Consider the following 25,681-nt stretch of genomic DNA (forward strand, 5'->3'; position numbering starts at 1 on the left):
AACTGTTGACCCAGTTTTAGTCTCCCAGTGCTTTAATGGGACTGTTTTGTATAAATTTTCATTGAGCATCTTTAATCAATGACATCAAGATTCAGAGAAAAAAAAACAAGTTCAGACCAGAAATAAAATTCTGCCTGCATTTCCTCTACACGGCTGATTTACTATAATTCAAATTATCTCTCTTATTTCCATATTATTGTTGTTGTCTCCTTGTTTGTGTGGGCCCAGATAGATGAGGCAAAGATACATAGAAAATATTGATTTTTATTTGTATCATCACAATAAGATCTCCATAGGAATATTACAGTAGTGTTACAGAGAATATGGCCTAACAGAGGGCATTTCATCTCTTTCACCGCTTTTTATGAACAAGTTATCATTAATCACCCATAAAAACCTGTGGAGACTCTTTAAAGTTGTTGTTAAATCACTGCTTTGTGTAAAAAGAAAAATGTGTGTAGCTTTAGCTGTGATTTAAGCACTGTTTGATATCAAATGAAACAGAAAAGAGCCGTTGAGTGCACAGAATTCAGTCTGAAAACCTCCTTTCCTTCATTGCCTTTTTGTTTCCTTCCCTGTCTCCTATCTTGCCTCTCACCTCCTTAAAGTTGAGTTCATGTTAAAAGTTCAAATAAAAACATTGTGTTGGATGTGAAATGGGTTTCATAGTGGTGAGCAGCAGATAAATTCAGCAGTAGATAATAAAACCATGGCTATAGAGAGTTATTAAAAACATAAGCTGTCAGAGGGGGGCAGTGCACACACACACACAAACCAGGTATTTCACATCAGCCTGTGGCTATGTTAAAATTGAGAAATGAAATCCCGTCAGCAATAATAAACAACATGTCTGTACAAAGACGGCAAAGTATGAGCATTAAGTGAAGTTAAACAATAAAAGACTGAGGAGAGTGTGTGTGTGTGTGTGTGTGTTGAGTCCTGTAGGTTTCAGGAAAATAATTATATATAATAATTAATCTCTATCCTCAAGTTGCATATCATTCATTGAAATGAGTGATTTATGTGCTGACTTCACTCCAGTATTTGGTGTTCTTCACATGGACTCTGGTGAGAATCCTCCCACATCCAGGGTGACAAACACCAGATTTGACCTTTAATTTGCTCCCTTAATTAAGTCATTTATGTTCTTATTTCTACTGTAAAAGTGTGTGCAGACATTTACAGCTCAGGTTAAACATCTCATTAAACACCTCTCGTGCACCACGCGTTGTTGGACGTGCGTTTCACACATTAAATTGTTGCAGCCTCATCAGCTTCTGGACAGGAAGCGCAGGTTGATGGGCTTTGCGGGGATGAGCAGGGTTCGAGTTTTCGGCTCCACGAGCGGTGCACCATGTTCAGGCTGGACCTCGTAGTGCTGCATTAGCTGGAAGGAGACATAAAGCAGCCTTTAAATCCATACAGGAGCTTCATTCTGTTAGATACTTGAGGATTTTGTTTGTAGATCTTAGCAGGATATCTCAAAAACTTGAGCACAGATTTGAATGAAACAAATAATTTCTTTTTGGAGAACTTTTTCAAGGATTTCTTAATTTGTGGCTGGCTAAATAAAAGAACATAAGCAAAAGAAAAATATAAAGAAACTAGGGCTGATTTAACGCGTCAACGCAAATGAGTTTTAACGCCACTAATTTCTTTAACGCATTACTGCAACTTGCGTAGAAAACCTAATGAATCCATAGGTACCAACCATGACATATTAACTTGTCATGTGTCATGTCATGAAGGAGGTTAAATAACACTTCAAACTTTTGTCTGTGGCAAACTTTCAAATAAATTGTGGCAAGGAAAACCTGGCATGGCCATTTTCAAAGGGGTTCCTTGACCTCTGACCTCAAGACATGTGAATGAAAATGTGTTCTATGGGAACCCACGAGTCTCCCCTTTACAGACATAACTTCCTGGACAATATTTATCATTGTTTTGTGTTGTTAACTGATTTCCAATAATAAATATATAAATACATTTGCATAAAGCAGCATATTTGTCCACTCCCATGTTGATAAGAGTATTAAATACTTGGCAAATCTCCCTTTAAGGTACATTTTGAACAGATACAAAATGTGTGATTGCGATTAATCGAGATTAACTATGGACAATCATGCGATTAAATATTTTAAACGATTGACAGCCCTAAAAGAAACACAAATTGGCCAAGAAGTAGGCTAAAAGTCCACTTCCTGTCTCTGTCTGTCTCTTCTTCACTCACCCTGGACAGAGCAAAGTACATCTCCATCTCCGCCACCCTCTTCCCAACACAGGCTCGCACCCCGACTCCGAAGGGGATGAAGCTGTACGGGTGGTGCTGGTAGAAGCCGGGCGCCGCCCTGCCACAGACGCTGCTGGCCGCCTCGGCACGGAGCCAGCGCTCCGGGACGAAGAGCTCTGCGTCTACGAACTCTGCTTCATTGTGACAGGCTGCGTAATGACACAGATGGAACTGAGTCTGCAAAGAAGAGAAGTGTATTTAAATCATTTCTAATCTTTAAAGTTAAAGGTGCCTCACATCCTGGTTGTGCTTTCCTACCTTCTTTGGGAACCGGTAGTTTCCCACGATCACCTCATTGTCTGAAATAAAGCGTCCGTTTCCAGGAACCACGGGATAAAGGCTGGAGGAGATAGACACAGACGACAGTCAGACTCTAAATCAGAGACAGAGCTAACCTGGAGCACGTTATTGATTATTTATGTCCGATTCAGTGTTTTATTCTTTGCTTTACGTCAGCTGTACTAGCTGTACCATATAAGTCAAAAACTGATAAAAGCTGTTCTGTCACTTTGCCAGTCTCACAGGTCAGGGCATGTCAGGTCGAAACACGTAGAAATACCACAAAATAAAAAAAATGCTCCGTCACAAGTTCTGCCTTTTAAAAAACTTATCAGCAGAAGTATCAAAAGTAAAAGTAGTCGTGCTGCAACATAACTCCTTTCAGAGTGTTTTTATTATAATGATAATAAAAACACTCTGAAATGAGTCATTATATTACATTATAATATATATAATGTAATATAATGATAATAAAAACACTCTGAAATGAGTCATTATATTACATTATAATATATATAATATAATATAATGATAATAAAAACACTCTGAAATGAGTCATTATATTACATTATAATGTATATAATATAATATAATGATAATAAAAACACTCTGAAAGGAGTCATTATATTATATTATATTATATTATATTATATATATTATATATATTATATTAGCTGCATTATAATATTGTAGCTGGTCAAGGTTCAAGGAGCAGATTATTTGACTACTATATAATTAATCTAATCTAATCTAATCTAGAACACTGCATCTGACTGGTTATTAAGTACTTCATATACAAAGTTCAACTGATTGATGGGCTGCTTGTTTTCCAAACTGTAGTTCCAGGGCCAACACTGCTTCGTGAGTAGTTCATACTAGCAGTCTGCTCACCGTAGCGTCTCCTTGATGACGGCCTTCAGGTAGGGCATCCTGCTCAGGTGCTCTGTGGTTGGCTCCCGTCTGTCCGGACACACAGAGTCCACCTCTCTGTAAAGTCGATCCTGAGCCCTGCGGTCCCTCGCTAAGTGGTACAGCGCCCACGACAGTGTGTTGGAGGTCTGAGATCAGGAGGGAATCAGATTATTGTCCATCACAGGGCTAAGACTAGCAGTCTGAGAGAGTCAGAGGAAATAAAGTCATTACAGTTCATCCATCCATCCAATACATGTTGAGATATTTCAGTCTGGACTAAAGTGGTGGAGCGACCAACCGACATCCATGGAGCTGCTACAAACTAGAAAACCTAAAGAATCCATCGGTACCAACCATGTCATACTAGCTTGTCCTGAAGGAGGCTAAATGACGTTCCAAACTTGCGCTAAATTTTAGTGAGGAAAAACTGTCATGGCCATTTTCAAAGGGGTCCCTTGACCTCTGACCTCCAGATGTGTGAATGAAAATGGGTTCTATGGGTAACCACGAGTCTCCCCTTTACAGACATGCCCACTTTATGATAATCACATGCAGTTTGGGGCAAGTCATAGTCAAGTCAGCACACTGACACACTGACAGCTGTTGTTGCCTGTTGGGCTGCAGTTTGACATGTTATGATGGGAGCATATTGTTTTATGCTAAATGCAGTACCTGTGAGGGTTTCTGGATCAATATCTGTCATTGTTTTGTGTTGTTAATTGATTTACAATAATAAATATATACATTTGCATAAAGCGGCATATTTGTCCCCTCCCATGTTGATAAGAGTATTAAATACTTGTTAAATCTCAAAGGTACATACATCACGATTAATCATGATTACCTCTGGACACTCATGCGATGAATCACCAATACATATTTTAATCGATTGACAGCCCTCAGTCCAACACTTTCATGTATTTGCCCATCTTACAACAGAACTGTATGTGCATAGTTTTGTTTTTAATGCAAAGTCCTTCGCTGCTTGTCTGAAATCTGAGAGTGGACACTGGGTGGTTATTTTAATTTCCTTTCATGGTTTTGATTGTTATTAACAAAGAGGAAGTTGGCAGTAGAAGCCGACTCTGACTGATTTATAAACGGCTGCTGAAATGTCCTCTCTAAACATTTAAAGTCTCGACGCTGGACCTTCTTATACAAAGAGTCAATGTGTGAAGAAAAAGACGTTCAGTTTTAAGGGTTTAAAACGTGGACAGATGCAGCGCAGCATAACAGAACCGGATAAAACTTGAATTACTCCACCAACCAGTCAAGTTTCAGTTTACATCATGTCTGTCCAAAATGTCATCACTTCATCATTTTATCCTGTTAGACGTGTCGGTGAAGTTGTCATAATTAGCATATGAATTCTTGGGTTATGTCCAAAAACATGATTTGTGTGGTCACGGTGATCAGTAAATGGACATTTGTGCCAAATTTGAAGACATTCCCTTCAGGTGTTATATAGTATAATAGTCTGGACGGACAACCTGAAACATAATGCGTCCGGCCTCGGCTGTCCCCGGCGTGAAGGCATAACCGAGATAAATCCGTCTGCAAAGTTTCAGCTACATTCTTGAGGTATGTTGCAAGAGCTTGTTTCTTTGTATTGGCAACCATTTCACCAGAGAAGGAGTAGCATTTGTGTTCCTTCCAGTATGTGATTTCTCATCTATCTGTCTCAGCTCATATCTCTAGATTTGATTTGAGCTGCAGCTCGCAGCTACAACAACAACAAGCCTCCACCTCTCCTTGGAATGCAGACAGACGAGCTCTGCGAACGCTGCGACGTGCAGCAACTAAACACCAGCACTCGTCTCTGTTGTTGCAGCTTTATCAGGCCGAACTTAGCTGATTTCACTGTGAACGCCCTCCTGGACGCTAGATTGTGTGTTATGTGTAGATGTGGCTAAAGGTCAAGATGAAGTAGATCATGATGCATTAGCAACAGAGAATTTAGCTTGAACTTCTTTGTTTTAAGTCTTAAGGAAGTTGGAGTGTATGGAGGATGGAAAATAAATAAATAAATGCATAAATACATACATTAAAATAAATAAATAAAAATAAATGCAAAAATAATAAAATACATTTTAAAGTTAATAAAAATAAATAAATAAAAGGGAAAGTTAAACAGAAGAGTAAATAAATATGTTTGGGGAAATAAATAAGGGGTGAAATGCAAAGGGAAAACCATGCAAAAATAAATAAATACATTTACAGATGAATAAATAAAAGGGAAAGTTAAACAGAAGAGTAAATAAATACATAAATAAATAAATACAAATATGAATAAATAAAGACGCAAATTAAAACAGAAATATCAATTTATGTCACATTTTAATCAAATGATTAATGGATACATTTATTTTTAATATTATTTTTGCTACATTTAATGATACATTTATTTATCTATCGGATCATGTATTCATTTATTGATGTATTTTTGATTTTGGCAGGTTTTGTCCTCCATAAGAGTGAAGTCCAGAGTCTGATTAGGCAGCTTTCTCTTCCTATCCCAGCTGACCCAGAGCCTTTCCTGGAACAACTGGAAATTCCTACATGTTGCGAGAACTGGCCTCACAAACAGTGAAGAGTCATTTCTGCTACTTCATACTTCTACTATATGATACTTTTTACTGCCCTACATGTATCTGACAAATGAAGCTCTAGTTTAAGTTCAGTCAGGAAGACGATCTTCATGCTCAGGCCTGTAATGATGTGTTCCTCACATCCTGCCACTCACTCCTCTAGTGCTGTCTCAATAACCACAATACTGACACTTTATGATAATCACATGCAGTTTGGGGCAAGTCATAGTCAAGTCAGCACCCTGACACACTGACAACTGTTGTTGCCTGTTGGGCTGCAGTTTGCCATGTTATGATTTCAGCATATTTTTTATACCTGTGAGAGTTTCTGGACAATATCTGTCATTGTTTTGTGTTGTTAACTGATTTCCAATAATAAATATATACATACATTTTCATAAAGCAGCATATTTGCCCACTCCCATGTTGATAAGAGGATTAAATAGTTGATAAATCTCCCTTAAGATTAAAAATGTGTGATTAATCCTGATTAACTATTTTAATCGATTGACAGCCCTAATTAAAACTCAAACCATTCCTCCTCTCTTCATCTGGATGCTCTCTGTGTTCCTAACACACTTATTTTCATCAACATACGGATAAATCAGAAATCATACCAGCCTCCAGCTCTCCCACTGGACAAAACTACAACTGTCTGAAGCTTCTTGAACAGATGACAGGAGAGAAGCAGCAGTTTGAGAAGTTTCTATGGATGTTTTTTCCCCTCAGCTAAAATGAGAATATCTGCTGCTCTGTTCTCTGTGGAGGAGCTGATAGTAAACTATTTACAGCTGCTTCTATAATATATTATCATAACTAATAGTATATACTATTATAATGTTTGTCTCATATGCTCCTGTTTATCTGAACTACTTCTGTCCTGCCACACATCCCCTCAATAAAGGTTCATCTCATCTTATCTGAAATTTAAATCGTGCATGTTAAAACTGACGCACGATGAAATAGTGATAGATTGAAGGCTGGAACCAGCAGCCCCCTACTCACCGTGTCGACCCCTCCCAGCAGCAGCTCAGTGATGCTGATGTAGACCTCGGCTCTGCTCAGCCTGTCACAGGACAGCAGGTAGGTGAGGTAAATGCCCTCCGCCGGCTTGCCGCTGGACACCTGAGCTTGGATTTCAGCGATCCTCCTGTTGATGAGGGATTGCGCTGCCCAACGGAAACACAACAACCAAACACTTTACCAACTTATAAGTGAATCCAAATGACATGAATGTCTCCTTTTGCTGTTTGTCTTGCTACATACCTACGTCATAGAGGTCGTCCCAGGCCTGGACGAAGCGTCTCCAGAAGGGGAGGACGCTGCGGCTCCAGCGAGGGAAGAGGATCACAATCTCAGACAGCGTCAGCATGTCATTGACGGCGGTGATGAAGCGCTGCATGTCAACGGGGATCTCCTCCTCCAGGCAGCCCAACCTGGTCTCAAACAAGATGGAGGAGATACCTGCAAGAGGTGAAGAGCATCACAAACCGCCCCGCTGACCTCAACCACCGCTAGACTTTCTGAAAACATTCCCACCTTCAAAGCCGAACCTGTAGAGCTCAGCAGTAATGTCTGAAACGGTGGCCTGGTCCTCGCTGCGACTGCGGAGGAGCTCGACGCGTCGCAGTAGATCTCCGACCACCTGGTGGATGATGGGGGCGTAGGCCAACACTTCCCGCAGCTTCAGCATCTTAGGGTTCAGGGCGCTGCGGATGCGGTACCACTCCGGTCCTGTGCTACAAAGCAAAAGAGTTCTTCAGATTAACAACTCTTTTAGGGACCTTTACGAACACTTTAGAGAGGAAGAGAGTTGCTACCGGGGATTAAACCCAAACGACTAGGACCACTAATGATTATATTAGCTGTTGTTTATGACCGTTATTATCTTTTACATTTAAAGGAAGATCCATAAACTCACTCCACATGCAGCCCGTAGGCCTGACCTCTCAGGTCCCGGTACTCCTTCCAGTGAGACAGCTCGACTCGGAGCGGGTAGCGGCCCTCCTGTTGGATCACCTGAGCGATGAGCTCCGGAGTCGCCACGTTGACGATGTCGAAGGGGCCGAATCTGGAGCGCCAGATGGGCCCGTAAAGGCTCTTCTGGACATCCTGGAAGGGTAACTTGAGTTTAAAGTAGTTCAACATATAATCAGCCCGTATTATATAAATACTGCTCCCATGGTAATGCATCAATAATATATTATATGATATAAAACACTCTGAAAGGGTTCATGTGTGTGTAATTCAGAGTACTACTTTTAAAAGTTGTGTAACTCCAGATTGGCAGGTCCGCCATTGGCGCCCCGTTCTCTTCACAGATGAGAGAAGGTTCACACTGAGCACATGTGACAGACGTGAAAGAGTCTGGAGACGCCGTGGTGAACGGTAACATCATCCAGCATGATCGGTTTGGTGGTGGGTCAGTGATGGTCTGGGGAGGCATACTGTATCCTTGGAGGATCACAGACCTCCATGTCATAGCCAACGGTACCCTGACTGCTGTTAGGTACTGGGATGAAATCCTCAGAGCGATTGTCAGACCGTAAGCTGGTGCAGTGGACCCAGGGTTCCTCCTGGTGCAGTGGGCCCTGGGTTCCTCCGAGGTTCCTCCTGGGTTCCTCCTGGTGCAGTGGGCCCCGGGTTCCTCCTGGTGCAGTGGGCCCTGGGTTCCTCCGAGGTTCCTCCTGGGTTCCTCCTGGTGCAGTGGGCCCCGGGTTCCTCCTGGTGCAGTGGGCCCCGGATTCCTCCTGGTGCAGGACAGTGCCCGGCCTCATGTGGCCAGAGTGTGTAAGCGGTTCCTAGATGACGAAGGCATTGATGCCATTGACCGACCCTCACTAGGTCTCCTGACCTAAATCCAATTGAGCACCTACGGGACGTTATGTATCGGTGAATCCGACGCCACCAAGTACCGCCACAGACTTTCCAGAAGCCCTCTGATGCCCTGATCCAGGTCTGGGAGGAGATCCGCCAGGACACCATCCGCCAACTCATCAGGAGCATGCCCAGACGCTGTAGGGAGTGCATACAGGCACGCGGGAGCCGTACACACTACTGAGTCACTTTATGAGTTGATGTGATGAAATGAAAAGAATGTGATTTACATTCTTTACTTTGATTTTGGGTGTGATTTTGAATCCAGCCCTCAATGAGTTGATGATTTTGGTTTTCATTGACCGTTGTTACGTCATTTTGTTCTCAACAAATTATTCAATGTACATCAGTAACGATTTTACACTTGAATAGTTAGTTATCAAGATCTGATGTGTGATTTAAGTGTTCCCTTCATTTCTTTAGAGCAGTGTATTAAACTAAAATCATAAAGTTCTTCATAACATTTTGTGAGGATTGCAACTCGATCAGAGTCACACATCTCCTCTGCTCCTCTATTTAAGAAACTCCACATTCTTACTATTTATGATATCAATATTTCTCAAATATGTGTTTTTATTTATAAGATGCTTTCTGGTGGGAATATTCCTGAGCAGTTCAAGACCTATTTTAAAACAGATTCTCAGGTCCATTCTTACTCAACCTGTCAGTCTCTAGATCTTCATCCTCCTAAATGTCTCACTAGTAGAGGTCAGTTTTCAATAAGATTTAGGGGAACCAAATTATGGAGTAGCTTTTCACATCTATCAATAAACTGTTCATCTGTCAAATGTTTCAAAAGTCGCTTAAAGGGTCATTTAATTGCTGTCTTGTAATTGCTTTTCCCCATGTTGTCCATGTATCTGTTTCTATGTTTTTTATTTTTTTCCCACTCACAATGTTGTTTGGTTACGATTACCCAGAACTCTTTATAGATATTTAAAACAATATCCTCCTCACAAACACTAACCAAACACTACCATGCAACACACACACACACACACACACACTTATCTTTTTTGATATATTCACTGTATTGTTATTGTTGTTACTATATATATCTTGTCGTAATTGTTTGTTATCACTATTATGTAGTCATATTATTTCTTTATATTAATCTTGTCTCTAGGTGGAGGCTTCAGATAAACCCAGTGTTTTTTTTGCCTCTTCCTGCACTTTATATTATTCATTTATTTTTTTTGTTATGTTGTATAGTCTTAAATCATATTGTCATTTACCATTATCATTTATTTATTTATTCTTTTGATTATTTATTATGTATCATTTATAATTATATTGTCATTTATCATTATCATTTTTTATTTAGATTATTTATTATATATAATTTATTTATTCATTATATTGTCATTTATCATTATCATTTTTTATTTAGATTATTTATTATATATTATTTATTTATTATTATATTGTCATTTATCATTAATTCTTTTGATTATTTATTATGAATCGTTTATTATTATATTGTCATTTTTCATTATAATTTTTTATTTAGATTATTTATTATATATAATTTATTTATTATTATATTGTCATTTATCATTTATTCTTTTGATTATTTATTATAAATCGTTTATTATTATATTGTCATTTATCACTATCATTTATTTCTTTATTCTTTTGATTACTTGTTATGTCAGATGCACTCAACTGTTGAGCTCTTCAGGGTAGAAACTATCAAATAAGATGAAAACATGGATCATAATGAGTTTTGTGAGCAGCAGGTTAAAGGTCTGGGTATCATCCTGTGGAATTCAGAAAGGAAAAAACCTTTTTTTATTTTTTTGTTTTAAACCAAAAACCAGGAAACGGCCGTTTTCCCGTTTTTCGTTTCTGAATCAAAAAATGAAAAGCGAACCCAAACCGGGCCGTTTGTTTGTTTTTGCGAATTCCTTTTCTCATTATTCGTTTTGAACTGAAGAACGGAAGTCACGTGGGTTTTTCGTTTTTTCGTTTTAAACCACAAACGAAAAACGGAATCACGTGGTGCTCTGTTTGTTTTTTGTTTCCAAACGAAAAACGAAAAAAACAAATTAAAAAAACGATCTGATTTAGTTTCTTCAAGTTTCTTTCTGTTATTTTCTGTTTTCAATCGAAGAGCGGAGAACGGCAGTCACGTGACCCGGAAGTGAAGGCAAACATGTCAAAATAAAAGCCAAGAAGATAGTTTGGTCATTCTATAAAAGTGTAACATTATTTAAGCACAGGATCAAAGTAACAGTAGAAGATAAATAGGCTAAATAAATACACAAATAAATACATACATAGATATTTTTTGTTTTGTTCTTTTCATTAACACATGAATATCTTTTATCCAAAAAGTGTGTGATAAATTACAGGGAGGGTCTCTACAGATGTTATACAACAGGGAGGGTCTCTATAGATGTTATACAACAGGGAGGGTCTCTACAGATGTTATACAGAACGCTCACATAATTGACACTTTTCTCTCTCACACTCTTACTATGGGCTGTTTCTTTATGTCGGCAGGTGAGAAGCACTATGTGGCTCCTCCTTTCAACACACCTGACACTTCCACCTGATCCCTTCACTCCATTAGGAAGGCTGTAGCCGAGTAGTTCTACATCATGATAAGGCTGATTTTTCAACCAGCGATTATGACATTAATGCCAGCTAGACAGAATAAAGCTCTGTCTGTCATGACAATACTGTACTGGACTGAAGGCCACTCCATCACTCTAGATACTGTAGATTTAACAGATACCTGCTGTCTTCAGACGGCTGTAAAGAGTCACCCGAGTAAAGGAAAGACTTTCAGTACAGTTCTATTGTCATGACAGACAGAGCTTTATTCTGTCTAGCTGGCATTAATGTCATAACCACTGGTTGAAAAATCAGCCTTATCATGATGTCGAACAAATTAACTAAATTACATATTATACCAAATAGACTAGAAATTAAAGCTGCAAGCAGCGATGAACGGGCCCTCGCCCCCGCGGGCACGTCTGGGGAACGCACACGTCGGGATACCCGCTGTCGTGCATTCCGGTGAAAGTCTGACTCTAATAAAACATGTCAAATTTGGGGAAGATTGGACAATGTATAGTCAATTTACAACAACTTCCTCTTTCCTGTAGAGGGCGCTATGACTATCACGCATAATACCACGTATATGTCTTCAGGCTGGGACCCTTATAAAACATGTCAAGTTTGGGGAAGATTGGACAATGTATAGTCAATTTACAACAATTTCCTGTTTCCTGTAGGGGGCGCTATGACTTTCACTCATAATGGCACATATATGTCTTCAGGCCTGGACTATTATCCAGCTTGTGAAATTTGGGGCAGATCGGACTATGTAAAGTCAAGTTACAACAGCCTCCTGTGTCATGGCGAAACATCAGAATTCGCCGCGCCGCCACAAGAACGCCGTTTCACGAAAACACAAAAGCTTCGCAATTTAGCATCGTGAAGGTGTTGAGATTCTGCTGCCCAACTTTGAGATGGATCGCTTGAATCCTCTAGGAGGAGTATCGCAAAGTTCCATACCTAAAAAGTGACAAAATGGCGTCTTCGCACATGACGTATGACATCACCGTGCGAGCGATCAAAAATCCCTTCGCAATTTATCATCACAGTAGTTTGAGGGTTGTACCACCCAATTTTGACGCGAATCCGATGAAGTCTCTAGGAGGAGTTCGTAAAAGTATGTAAATGACATGAAAAACACAAAATTCAATATGGCCGACTTCCGGTTGGGCGGAGCTAAAAAAAAAACAATTAGTAATATGTTTCAAATAATTAGTGGGATATGCATACCAAATTTCATGAATATCGGATGAACTTTAACAAAGTTAAGGTTTCAACGCATTAGGGGGCGCTATGGAGTCCGCTGGCGACGCCCGTTCCGAAACACTACAGAACATTGCAATTTTCGCACCTCCCGACGCACGTTCCAATTTTGGTGAGTTTTTGGGAATGGGAAAGGTCTCAAAAACGCGTTTTTGCAGCAGAAAAATAATAATAATAATTAAAGCTGCAAGCAGCGATGAACGGGCCCTCGCCCACGCGGGCACGTCTGGGGACCGCGCACGTCGGGGTACCCGCTGTCGTGCATTCCCGTGAAAGTCGGAAACTGCACGCAACAGTTAGAGTGAATTTTCTGCTTGGAGCATGTGGCGCTGGAAATGAACTGTGAGAACATGTGGGGCGTCCTTTAAAGCACTTCTATGAGGGTGGCTGGCAGTATACAACCATTTCCTGTTGTCAGTAGGTGGCGCTATGACTTTCACTCATAATTGCACTTATATGTCTTCAGGCCTGGACTCTTATAAAACATGTCAAATTTGGGGAAGATTGGACAATGTATAGTCAATTTACAACAATTTCCTGTTTCCTGTAGGGGGCGCTATGACTTTCACTCATAATGGCACATATATGTCTTCAGGCCTGGACTATTATCCAGCTTGTGAAGTTTGGGGCAGATCGGACTATGTAAAGTCAAGTTACAACAGCCTCCTGTGTCATGGCGAAACATCAGAATTCGCCGCGCCGCCACAAGAACGGCGTTTCACGAAAACACAAAAGCTTCGCAATTTAGCATCGTGAAGGTGTTGAGATTCTGCTGCCCAACTTTGAGATGGATCGCTTGAATCCTCTAGGAGGAGTATCGCAAAGTTCCATACCTAAAAAGTGACAAAATGGCGTCTTCGCACATGACGTATGACATCACCGTGCGAGCGATCAAAAATCCCTTCGCAATTTAGCATCACAGTAGTGGGTGGATTATACCACCCAAATTTGACGCGGATCCGATAAACGCTCTAGGAGGAGTTCGTAAAAGTATGCATAAAATACATGAAAAACGCACATATTCCAATATGGCCGACTTCCGGGTGGGCGGAGCTAATGAAACCCGAAGAAGAATATGTCCGAAATATTGAGTGGGATATGCCTACCAAATTTCATGAATATCGGATCAACTTTGACCAAACTACGGCCTTCCACGCGTTAGGGGGCGCTAGAGAGCCGGCTAAACCCACTGAACATAATGGCTGTATATTTACATAAAGTTCACAGGTGTCCATCATATTGCCAAGTTTCATGCAATTCCGAGTACCTCAAGGTATGTTCCATATCTAAAAGACATAAGGGGGCGCTAGAGAGCTAACATGCCACGCCCAAGCAAAATTTCACTACTAAAATAAAGTAATTATGAGTTTGGATGTGCGTGTAAAGTTTCATAATTTTTTGGGCATCCTAAAGTCCTAAAACATGTGTTCGTAAATTTTAAAATCACGCAGGAAGTCCAACATGGCTGACTTCCTGTTGGCCGAAAAAATCTCAAAAATATTTAATCCAGGTATGAGGATGTGAGCAATGACATACTTGAATTTCGTGAAGATCGAAGAAACTTTCTCTGAAAAACTGCCTACATTAGGGGGCGCTATCTCGCTCCCTGGAGACACCCGAGCCGGGTCACTACAGAACATTGAATTTCGCGCCACTTCTGACGCATATTCCACTTATGGTGAGTTTTTGGGGATGGGAAAGGTCCCAAAAACGCGATCTCCCGGCAGAAAAAGAATAATAATTAAAGCTGCAAGCAGCGATGAACGGGCCCTCGCCCCCGCGGGCACGTCTGGGGAACGCGCATGTCGGGGTACCCGCTGTCGTTCATTCCCGTGAAAGTCGGAAACTGCACGCAACAGTTAGAGTGAATTTTCTACTTGGAGCATGTGGCGCTGGAAATGAACTTTGAGAACATGTGGGGCGTCCTTTAAAGCACTTCTATGAGGGTGGCTGGCAGTATACAACCATTTCCTGTTGTCAGTAGGTGGCGCTATGACTTTCACTCATAATACCACGTATATGTCTTCAGGCCAAGACTCTTTTAAAACATGTCAAATTTGGGGAAGATTGGACAATGTATAGTCAATTTACAACAACTTCCTCTTTCCTGTAGAGGGCGCTATGACTATCACGCATAATACCACGTATATGTCTTCAGGCTGGGACCCTTATAAAACATGTCAAGTTTGGGGAAGATTGGACAATGTATAGACAATTCACAACAATTTCCTGTTTCCTGTAGGGGGCGCTATGACTTTCACTCATAATGGCACATATATGTCTTCAGGCCTGGACTATTATCCAGCTTGTGAAATTTGGGGCAGATCGGACTATGTAAAGTCAAGTTACAACAGCCTCCTGTGTCATGGCGAAACATCAGAATTCGCCGCTTCGCCACAAGAACGCCGTTTCACGAAAATACAAAAGCTTCGCAATTTAGCATCGTGAAGGTATTGAGATTTTGCTGCCTAATTTTGAGATGGATCGCTTGAATCCTCTAGGAGGAGTATCGCAAAGTTCCATACCTAAAAAGTGACAAAATGGCGTCTTCGCACATGACGTATGACATCACCGTGCGAGCGATCAAAAATCCCTTCGCAATTTAGCATCACAGTAGTGGGTGGATTATACCACCCAAATTTGACGCGGAGCCGATAAACGCTCTAGGAGGAGTTCGTAAAAGTATGCATAAAATACATGAAAAACGCACAAAATTCAATATGGCCGACTTCCCGGTGGGCGGAGCTAATGAAACCCGATGAGGAATATGTCTGAAATAATGGGTGGGATATGCCTACCAAATTTCATGAATATCGGATCAACTTTGACCAAACTACGGCCTTCCACGCGTTAGGGGGCGCTATAGAGCCAGCTAAACACACTGAACCCAATAACTGTACATTTACATAAAGTTCACATGTGTCCATCAAATTGCCAAGTTTCATGCGTATCCGAGTACCTAAAGGTATGTTCCATATCTAAAAGACATAAGGGGGCGCTAGAGAGCCAACATTACACGCCCAAGAAAAATTTCACCACTAAAATAAAGTAATTACTAGTTTGGATGTGCGTGTAAAGTTTCATAATTTTTTGTGCATCCTAAAGTCTTCAAATATGCGTTCGTATATTTAAAAAAAACGCAGGAAGTCCAACATGGCTGACTTCCTGTTGGCCGAAAAAATCTCAAAAATATTTAATCCAGGTATGAGGATGTGAGAAGTGACATACTTGAATTTCGTGAAGATCGAAGAAACTTTTTCTGAAAAACTGCCTACATTAGGGGGCGCTATCTCGCCCCCTGGAGATACCCGAGCCGGGTCACTACAGAACTTTGAATTTCGCGCCACTTCTGACGCATATTCCACTTATGGTGAGTTTTTGGGGATGGGAAAGGCCTCAAAAACGCGATATTCCAGCAGAAAAAGAATAATGATAATCCTTAGAAAAACAATAGGTTTCCTCGCACTTCGTGCCAGGACACCGTTGGGGTCCTGGCACTTTCGTGCTCGGGCCCTAATTAAAGCTGCAAGCAGCGATGAACGGGCCCTCGCCCTTGCGGGCACGTCTGGGGAACGCGCACGTCAGGGAACTCGCTGTCGTGGCACGTATATGTCTTCAGGCCAGGACTATTATCAAGCTTGAGAAGTTTGGGGCAGCTGGAACTAGGTAAAGGCAAGTAACAAAAGCCTCCTGTGTTAAGGCGAACTTTCGAAATTCACCTATGACATCATCGTTCGAGCGATCAAAATTTCCTTCGCAATTTAGCATCACAGTACATTCAGGGTTATACCACCCAAATTTCACGCGAATCCAATGAACTCTCTAGGAGGAGTTCGTAAAAGTATGCATAAATTACATAAAAACGCACAAAATCCAATATGGCCGACTTCCGGGTGGGCGGAGCTAATGAAACCCAATTAGTAATATGTCTGAAATAAGTAGCAGGATGTGCCTACCAAATTTGGGGCAGATCGGAAAATGTATAATCAATTTACAACAATTTCCTGTTTCCTGTAGGGGGCGCTATGACTTTCACTCATAAATGCACATATATGTCTTCAGGCCTGGTCTCTTATCCAGCTTGAAAAGTTTGAGGCAGCTCAGTCCATGTAAAGTCAAGTAACAACAGCCTACTGTGTCATGGCGAACTTTCAAAATTCACGTATGACATCATCGTTCAAGCGATCAAAATTTGCTTCGCAATTTAGCATCACTGTAGATCCAGGGTTATACCACCCAAATTTCACGCGAATCTGATGAACTCTCTAGGAGGAGTTCGTAAAAGTATGCATAAAATACATAAATGACATGAAAAACGACAAATTTCAATATGGCCGACTTCCTGAAGGGCAGAGCTAATGAAACCCAATTAGGAATATGTTTCAAATAATGAGTGGGATATGCATACCAAATTTGGGGAAGATTGGACAATGTATAATCAATTTATAACAATTTCCTGTTTCCTGTAGGGGGCGCTATGATTTTCACTTTTAATGTCACATATATGTCTTCAGGCCTGGACTATTATCGAGCTTGTGAAGTTTGGGGCAGATGGGACTAGGTAAAGTCAAGTAAAAACAGCCTACTGTGTCATGGCGAACCATAAATATTCACGTACGACATCACCGTTCGAGCGATCAAAATTTCCTTCGCAATTTAGAATCACAGTAGTTTTAGGGTTATACCACCCAAATTTCACGCGAATCCGAAGAACTCTCTAGGAGGAGTTCGTAAAAGTATGCATAAAATACATAAATGACACGAAAAACACAAAATTCAATATGGCCGACTTCCGGGTGGGCGGAGCTAATGAAACACAATTAGGAATATGTTACAAATAATGAGTGGGATATGCATACCAAATTTCATGAATATCGGATCAACTTTGACCAAACTATGGCCTTCCACGCGTTAGGGGGCGCTAGAGAGCCCGCTAAACACACTGAACCTAATGGCTGTACATTTACATAAAGTTCACAGGTGTCCATCATATTTCCAAGTTTCATGCGATTCCGAGTACCTCAAGGTATGTTCCATATCTAAAAGACATAAGGGGGCGCTAGAGAGCCAACGTGCCACGCCCAAGTAAAATTTCACCACTAAAATAAAGTAATTATGAGTTTGGATGTGCGTGTAAAGTTTCATAATTTTTTGGGCATCCTAAAGTCCTAAAACATGTGTTCGTAAATTTTAAAATCACGCAGGAAGTCCAACATGGCTGACTTCCTGTTCGCCGAAAAAATCTCAAAAATATTTAATCCAGGTACGAGGGCGTGAGTTATGACATACTTGAATTTCGTGAAGATCGAAGAAATTTTCTCTGAAAAACTGCCTACATTAGGGGGCGCTATCTCGCCCCCTGGAGACACCCGAGCCGGGTCACTACAGAACATTGAATTTCGCGCCACGTCTGACGCATATTCCACTTTTGGTGAGTTTTTGGGGATGGGAAAGGTCCCAAAAACGCGATCTCCCTGCGGAAAAAGAATAATAATAATAATAATAATAATAATAATAATAATAATACTTAGAAAAACAATAGGTTTCCTCGCACTTCGTGCCAGGACACCGTTGGGGTCCTGGCACTTTCGTGCTCGGGCCCTAATTAAAGCTGCAAGCAGCGATGAACGGGCCCTCGCCCCCGCGGGCACGTCTGGGGAACGCGCACGTCGGGGTACCCGCTGTCGTGCATTCCCGTGAAAGTCGGAAACTGCACGCAACAGTTAGAGTGAATTTTCTGCTTGGAGCATCTGGCACTGGAAATGAACTGTGAGAATATGTGGGGCGTCCTTTAAAGCACTTCTATGAGGGTGGCAGGCAGTATACGACCATTTCCTGTTGTCAGTAGGTGGCGCTATGACTTTCACTCATAATACCACGTATATGTCTTCAGGCCAAGACTCTTATAAAACATGTCAAATTTGGGGAAGATAGGACAATGTATAGTCAATTTACGACAACTTCCTGTTTCCTGTAGGGGGCGCTATGACTATCACGCATAATATCATGTATATGTCTTCAGGACGGGTCTCTTATAAAATATGTCAAATTTGGGGAAGATTGGACAATGTATAGTCAATGTACAACAATTTCCTGATTCCTGTAGGGGGCGCTATGACTTTCACTCATAATACCACGTATATGTCTTCAGGCCTGGACTATTATCCAGCTTGTGAAATTTGGGGCAGATCGGACTATGTAAAGTCAAGTTACAACAGCCTCCTGTGTCATGGCGAAACATCAAAATTCGCCGCGCCGCCAAAAGAACGCCGTTTCACGAAAATACAAAAGCTTCGCAATTTAGCATCGTGAAGGTGTTGAGATTCTGCTGCCCAACTTTGAGATGGATCGCTTGAATCCTCTAGGAGGAGTATCGCAAAGTTCCATACCTAAAAAGTGACAAAATGGCGTCTTCGCACATGACGTATGACATCACCGTGCGAGCGATCAAAAATCCCTTCGCAATTTAGCATCACAGTAGTGGGTGGATTATACCACCCAAATTTGACGCGGATCCGATAAACGCTCTAGGAGGAGTTCGTAAAAGTATGCATAAAATACATGAAAAACGCACATATTCCAAGATGGCCGACTTCCCGGTGGGCGGAGCTAATGAAACCCGATGAAGAATATGTCTGAAATAATGAGCAGGATGTACCTACCAAATTTCATGAATATAGGATCAACTTTGACCAAACTATGGCCTTCCACACGTTAGGGGGCGCTATAGAGCTGGCTAAACATGCTGAACCCAATAACTGTACATTTACATAAAGTTCACAGGTGTCCATCATTTTGCCAAGTTTCATGAGTTTTCGAGTACCTCAAGGTATGTTAAAAATCTAAAAGACATAAGGGGGCGCTAGAGAGCCAACATGCCACGCCCAAGCAAAATTTCATGACTAAATCAAAGTAAATATGAGTTTGGATGTTCGTGTAAAGTTTCATGAGTTTTTGTGCATCCTAAAGTCTTCAAACATATGTTCGTAAATTTTAAAATCACGCAGGAAATCCAAGTTGGCTGACTTCCTGTTGGCCGAAAAAATCTCAAAAATATTTAGCATGAACTTCAAGACGTATCCAATTACATACTTGAATTTCGTGAAGATCGAAGAAACTTTCCCTGAAAAACTGCCTACATTAGGGGGCGCTATCTCGCCCGCTGGCGACACCCGAGCCCAATCACTACAGAACTTTGAATTTCGCGCCACTTCTGACGCATATTCCACTTTTGGTGAGTTTTTGGGGATGGAAAAGGTCCCAAAAACGCGATCTCCCGGCAGAAAAAGAATAATAATACTTAGAAAAACAATAGGTTTCCTTGCACTTTCGTGCCAGGACACCGTTGGGGTCCTGGCACTTTCGTGCTCGGGCCCTAATAATAATAATCTGTAGAAAAACAATAGGTTTCCTCGCACTTCGTGCCAGGACACCGTTGGGGTCCTGGCACTTTCGTGCTCGGGCCCTAATTAAAGCTGCAAGCAGCGATGAACGGACCCTCGCCCTTGCGGGCACGTCTGGGGAACGCGCACGTCAGGGAACTCGCTGTCGTGGCACGTATATGTCTTCAGGCCAGGACTATTATCAAGCTTGAGAAGTTTGGGGCAGCTGGAACTAGGTAAAGGCAAGTAACAAAAGCCTCCTGTGTTAAGGCGAACTTTCGAAATTCACCTATGACATCATCGTTCGAGCGATCAAAATTTCCTTCGCAATTTAGCATCACAGTACATTCAGGGTTATACCACCCAAATTTCACGCGAATCTGATGAACTCTCTAGGAGGAGTTCGTAAAAGTATGCATAAATTACATAAAAACGCACAAAATCCAATATGGCCGACTTCCGGGTGGGCGGAGCTAATGAAACCCAATTAGGAATATGTCTGAAATAAGTAGCAGGATGTGCCTACCAAATTTGGGGCAGATCGGACAATGTATAATCAATTTACAACAATTTCCTGTTTCCTGTAGGGGGCGCTATGACTTTCACTCATAAATGCACATATATGTCTTCAGGCCTGGTCTCTTATCCAGCTTGAGAAGTTTGAGGCAGCTCAGTCCATGTAAAGTCAAGTAACAACAGCCTACTGTGTCATGGCGAACGTTCCAAATTTACGTATGACATCACCGTTCAAGCGATCAAAATTTCCTTCGCAATTTAGCATCACTGTAGATTCAGGGTTATACCACCCAAATTTCACGCGAATCTGATGAACTCTCTAGGAGGAGTTCGTAAAAGTATGCATAAAATACATAAATGACATGAAAAACGACAAATTTCAATATGGCCGACTTCCTGAAGGGCGGAGCTAATGAAACCCAACTAGGAATATGTTTCAAATAATGAGTGGGATAGGCATACCAAATTTGGGGAAGATTGGACAATGTATAATCAATTTATAACAATTTCCTGTTTCCTGTAGGGGGCGCTATGATTTTCACTTTTAATGTCACATATATGTCTTCAGGCCTGGACTATTATCGAGCTTGTGAAGTTTGGGGCAGATGGGACTAGGTAAAGTCAAGTAAAAACAGCCTACTGTGTCATGGCGAACCATAAAAATTCACGTACGACATCACCGTTCGAGCGATCAAAATTTCCTTCGCAATTTAGAATCACAGTAGTTTTAGGGTTATACCACCCAAATTTCACGCGAATCCGAAGAACTCTCTAGGAGGAGTTCGTAAAAGTATGCATAAAATACATAAATGACACGAAAAACACAAAATTCAATATGGCCGACTTCCGGGTGGGCGGAGCTAATGAAACCCGATGAGGAATATGTTTCAAATAATGAGTGGGATATGCCTACCAAATTTCATGAATATCGGATCAACTTTGACCAAACTACGGCCTTCCACGCGTTAGGGGGCGCTAGAGAGCCGGCTTAACACACTGAACCTAATGGCTATACATTTACATAAAGTTCACAGGTGTCCATCATATTGCCAAATTTCATGCGTTTCCGAGTACCTCAAGGTATGTTCACAAGAAAAAAGACATAAGGAGGCGCTAGAGAGCCAATGTGCCACGCCCATGCAAAATTTCACCACTAAAATAAAGTAATTATGAGTTTGGATGTGCGTGTAAAGTTTCATAATTTTTTGGGCATCCTAAAGTCTTCAAACATGTGTTCGTAAATTAAAAAATCACGCAGGAAGTCCAACATGGCTGACTTCCTGTTGGCCGAAAAAATCTCAAAAATATTTAATCCAGGTATGAGGATGTGAGCAATGACATACTTGAATTTCGTGAAGATCGAAGACACTTACTCTGAAAAACTGCCTACATTAGGGGGCGCTATCTTGCCCCCTGGAGACACCCGAGCCCAGTCACTCCAGAACATTGAATTTCGCGCCACTTCTGACGCATAATCCACTTTTGGTGAGTTTTTGGGGATGGGAAAGGTCCCAAAAACGCGATCTCCCGGCAGAAAAAGAATAATAATAATAATAATAATTAAAGCTGCAAGCAGCGATGAACGGGCCCTCGCCCCCGCGGGCACGTCTGGGGAACGCGCACGTCGGGGTACCCGCTGTCGTGCATTCCCGTGAAAGTCGGAAACTGCACTCAACAGTTAGAGTGAATTTTCTGCTTGGAGCATGTGGCGCTGGAAATGAACTGTGAGAACATGTGGGGCGTCCTTTAAAGCACTTCTATGAGGGTGGCTGGCAGTATACAACCATTTCCTGTTGTCAGTAGGTGGCGCTATGACTTTCACTCATAATACCACGTACATGTCTTCAGGCCAAGATTCTTTTAAAACATGTCAAATTTGGTGAAGATTGGACAATACATGGTCAATTTACTACAACTTCCTGTTGCCAGTATGGGGCGCTATGACTATCACGCATAATACCATGTATATGTCTTCAGGACGGGTCTCTTATAAAATATGTCAAATTTGGGGAAGATTGGACAATAAATAGTCAATTTACAACAACTTCCTGTTTCCTGTAGGGGGCGCTATGACTTTCACTCATAATTGCATATATATGTCTTCAGGCCTGGACTATTATCCAGCTTGTGAAATTTGGGGCAGATCGGACTATGTAAAGTCAAGTTACAACAGCCTCCTGTGTCATGGCGAAACATCAAAATGCGCCGCGCTGCCACAAGAACGCCGTTTCACGAAAACACAAAAGCTTCGCAATTTAGCATCGTGAAGGTGTTGAGATTCTGCTGCCCAACTTTGAGATGGATCGCTTGAATCCTCTAGGAGGAGTATCGCAAAGTTCCATACCTAAAAAGTGACAAAATGGCGTCTTCGCACATGACGTATGACATCACCGTGCGAGCGATCAAAAATCCCTTCGCAATTTAGCATCACAGTAGTGGGTGGATTATACCACCCAAATTTGACGTGGATCCGATAAACGCTCTAGGAGGAGTTCGTAAAAGTATGCATAAAATACATGAAAAACGCACATATTCCAATATGGCCGACTTCCGGGTGGGCGGAGCTAATGAAACCCGATGAAGAATATGTCCAAAATAATGAGGGGGATATGCCTACCAAATTTCATGAATATCAGATCAACTTTGACCAAACTACGGCCTTCCACGCGTTAGGGGGCGCTAGAAAGCCGGCTAAACACACTGAACCTAATGGCTGTATATTTACATAGAGTTCACAGGTGTCCATCATATTGCCAAGTTTCATGCGTTTCCGAGTACCTAAAGGTATGTTCCATATCTAAAAGACATAAGGGGGCGCTAGAGAGCCAACATGCCACGCCCATGCAAAATTTCACCACTAAAATAAAGTAATTACTAGTTTGGATGTGCGTGTAAAGTTTCATAATTTTTTGTGCATCCTAAAGTCTTCAAATATGCGTTCGTACATTTAAAAAAAACGCAGGAAGTCCAACATGGCTGACTTCCTGTTGGCCGAAAAAATCTGAAAAATATTTAATCCAGGTATGAGGATGTGAGCAATGACATACTTGAATTTCGTGAAGATCGAAGAAACTTTCTCTGAAAAACTGCCTACATTAGGGGGCGCTATCTCGCCCCCTGGACACACCCGAGCCGGTTCACTCCAGAACATTGAATTTCCCACCAGATCCGACGCATAGTCCACTTTTGGTGAGTTTTTGGGGATGGGAAAGGTCCCAAAAACGCAATCTCCGGTGAGAAAAAGAATAATAATAATAATCTGTAGAAAAACAATAGGTTTCCTCGCACTTCGTGCCAGGACACCGTTGGGGTCCTGGCACTTTCGTGCTCGGGCCCTAATAATCCTTAGAAAAACAATAGGTTTCCTCGCACTTCGTGCCAGGACACCGTTGGGGTCCTGGCACTTTCGTGCTCGGGCCCTAAATATTGGAAAGCCTCATAAACCACCAAACAGAAGCAGAAGTGCTTACAATGACCGGAAATAACCTGCTTATAAGGGAAGCTGAAAACTGTTGTATTGTTTCATGATTGCTCAATAACTGTCTCTCAATTATTAGCGTCTAAGGGCATAACTCAGGGTGAAGGAATGAAGGACTTGGGGCTGTTCAGTTATTGTTGCACTGTTTTGTTCCTTGAGGAGGTGATTCGGTAAATAAGATGAAAACATGGATCATAATGAGTTTTGTGAGCAGCAGGTTAAAGCAGTGTAACTGACCTGCAGTAAGTGGCTCTTGTCTGCGTATCCTTTGACGAATAACCAGTAGAGAGTGGTGGATAAACTGGGACCAGGCAGGTCATCGATGCTCTTCAGCTTCCCAGCCTCGGTGGTCGCCTGGACGTTCAGGTTTCTGCTGGAAACAGAGAGGTGGTGGTGTCGCAGCTCCAGTGTCCGAGCAGAGAGCACAGAGAGCCGCAAAGCTCTGGCTGCAGCCACCAAGGAGCTCATGGTGTGAGCTGGAAGCTGGTAGTCCGAATGGGTTTGTTTGTGTCAGTGTCAGACTTTTTGGTGCACATCCCCCTGCAGGGAGCTTTCAGTACTCCAGCAACTGATTTGTTAATCAATGCATCTATCATTGAACTGTGGCTGAAATCAGTCATTTAACATTATCATTTATTTATTTATTCCTTTGATTATTTATTATGTATCATTTATTATTATATTGTCATTTATCATTATCATTTTTTATTAATTATTTAGATTACTTATTATGTGTCATGAATTAATATATTGTTATTTATCAATTATTCCTTTGGTTATTTATAATGTGTCATTTATTATTATATTGTCATTTATCATTATCATTCATTTATTTATTTATTCTTTTGATTATTTATTATGTATCATTTGTTATTATATTGTTATTTATCATTAATTCTTTTGATTATTTATTATGAATCATTTATTATTATATTGTCATTTAACATTACCATTCATTTATTTATTTATTCCTTTGATTATTTATTATGTGTCATTTAATATCATATTGTCATTTATCATTATCATGTTTTATTGATTATTTAGATTATTTATTATGTATCATTTATTATTATATTGTCATTTATCATTATATTTTTTTATTTATTATTTTGATAATTTATTATGTATCATTTATTATTATATTGTCATTTATCATTATCATTTTTTATTTTTTATTTTGATTATTTATTATGTATCATTTATTATTATATTGCCATTTATCATTATCATTTTTTATTAATTATTTAGATTATTTATTATGTATCATTTATTATTATATTGTCATTTATCATTTATCCTGTAACAAATATGTTAAAGCCTTTTTGTTAATAGAAACTCAATACTTAAAATGTTTAAGGATTCTACATAACTCTGGCTTTTAAAAAAATTAAATGTATAAAGTGAAAATATATATTTTTTTAATTTATCAGGAAAAACTGGACCATTTGTATACAGAAAAGAGATGATTATTCTCTTAGTTGTATTATTATTCTCTTTATTTTAAATCTAAATCCAACAAAAACAAATCAGA

At 40.7% G+C, this 25,681-nt stretch overlaps 1 protein-coding gene across 1 annotated transcript; it reads right to left on the reverse strand.

Annotated features, from left to right (window-relative positions):
* Positions 1-244: 244 nt before the first annotated feature.
* si:ch211-113j14.1 (sterol 26-hydroxylase, mitochondrial) lies at positions 245-24,640 on the reverse strand. The gene is made up of 9 exons (XM_037761451.1): positions 24,388-24,640; positions 7,991-8,181; positions 7,609-7,808; positions 7,336-7,533; positions 7,075-7,238; positions 3,461-3,627; positions 2,549-2,630; positions 2,231-2,467; positions 245-1,387 (listed from the first exon to the last, which is right to left on the reverse strand). Exons 1-9 carry the CDS (start codon positions 24,616-24,618, stop codon positions 1,271-1,273), a joined length of 1,587 nt encoding a protein of 528 aa, XP_037617379.1. The 5' UTR covers positions 24,619-24,640; the 3' UTR covers positions 245-1,270.
* Between the last annotated feature and the right edge of the window lie 1,041 nt (positions 24,641-25,681).

The sequence above is a fragment of the Sebastes umbrosus genome, chromosome 24 (assembly GCF_015220745.1).
Source record: "Sebastes umbrosus isolate fSebUmb1 chromosome 24, fSebUmb1.pri, whole genome shotgun sequence".
Taxonomy (NCBI): Eukaryota; Metazoa; Chordata; class Actinopteri; order Perciformes; family Sebastidae; genus Sebastes; species Sebastes umbrosus.

Excerpts from the sequence above, each read along its gene's own strand:
- si:ch211-113j14.1 (XM_037761451.1), bottom strand. The coding sequence starts at position 24,618 with ATGAGCTCCTTGGTGGCTGCAGCCAGAGCTTTGCGGCTCTCTGTGCTC. Across the intron at positions 7,809-7,990 it reads GCCTACGGGCTGCATGTGGA|CACAGGACCGGAGTGGTACC; the intron begins GTGAGTTTATGG and ends TTTGCTTTGTAG. Across the intron at positions 1,388-2,230 it reads TGTACTTTGCTCTGTCCAGG|CTAATGCAGCACTACGAGGT; the intron begins GTGAGTGAAGAA and ends GTCTCCTTCCAG.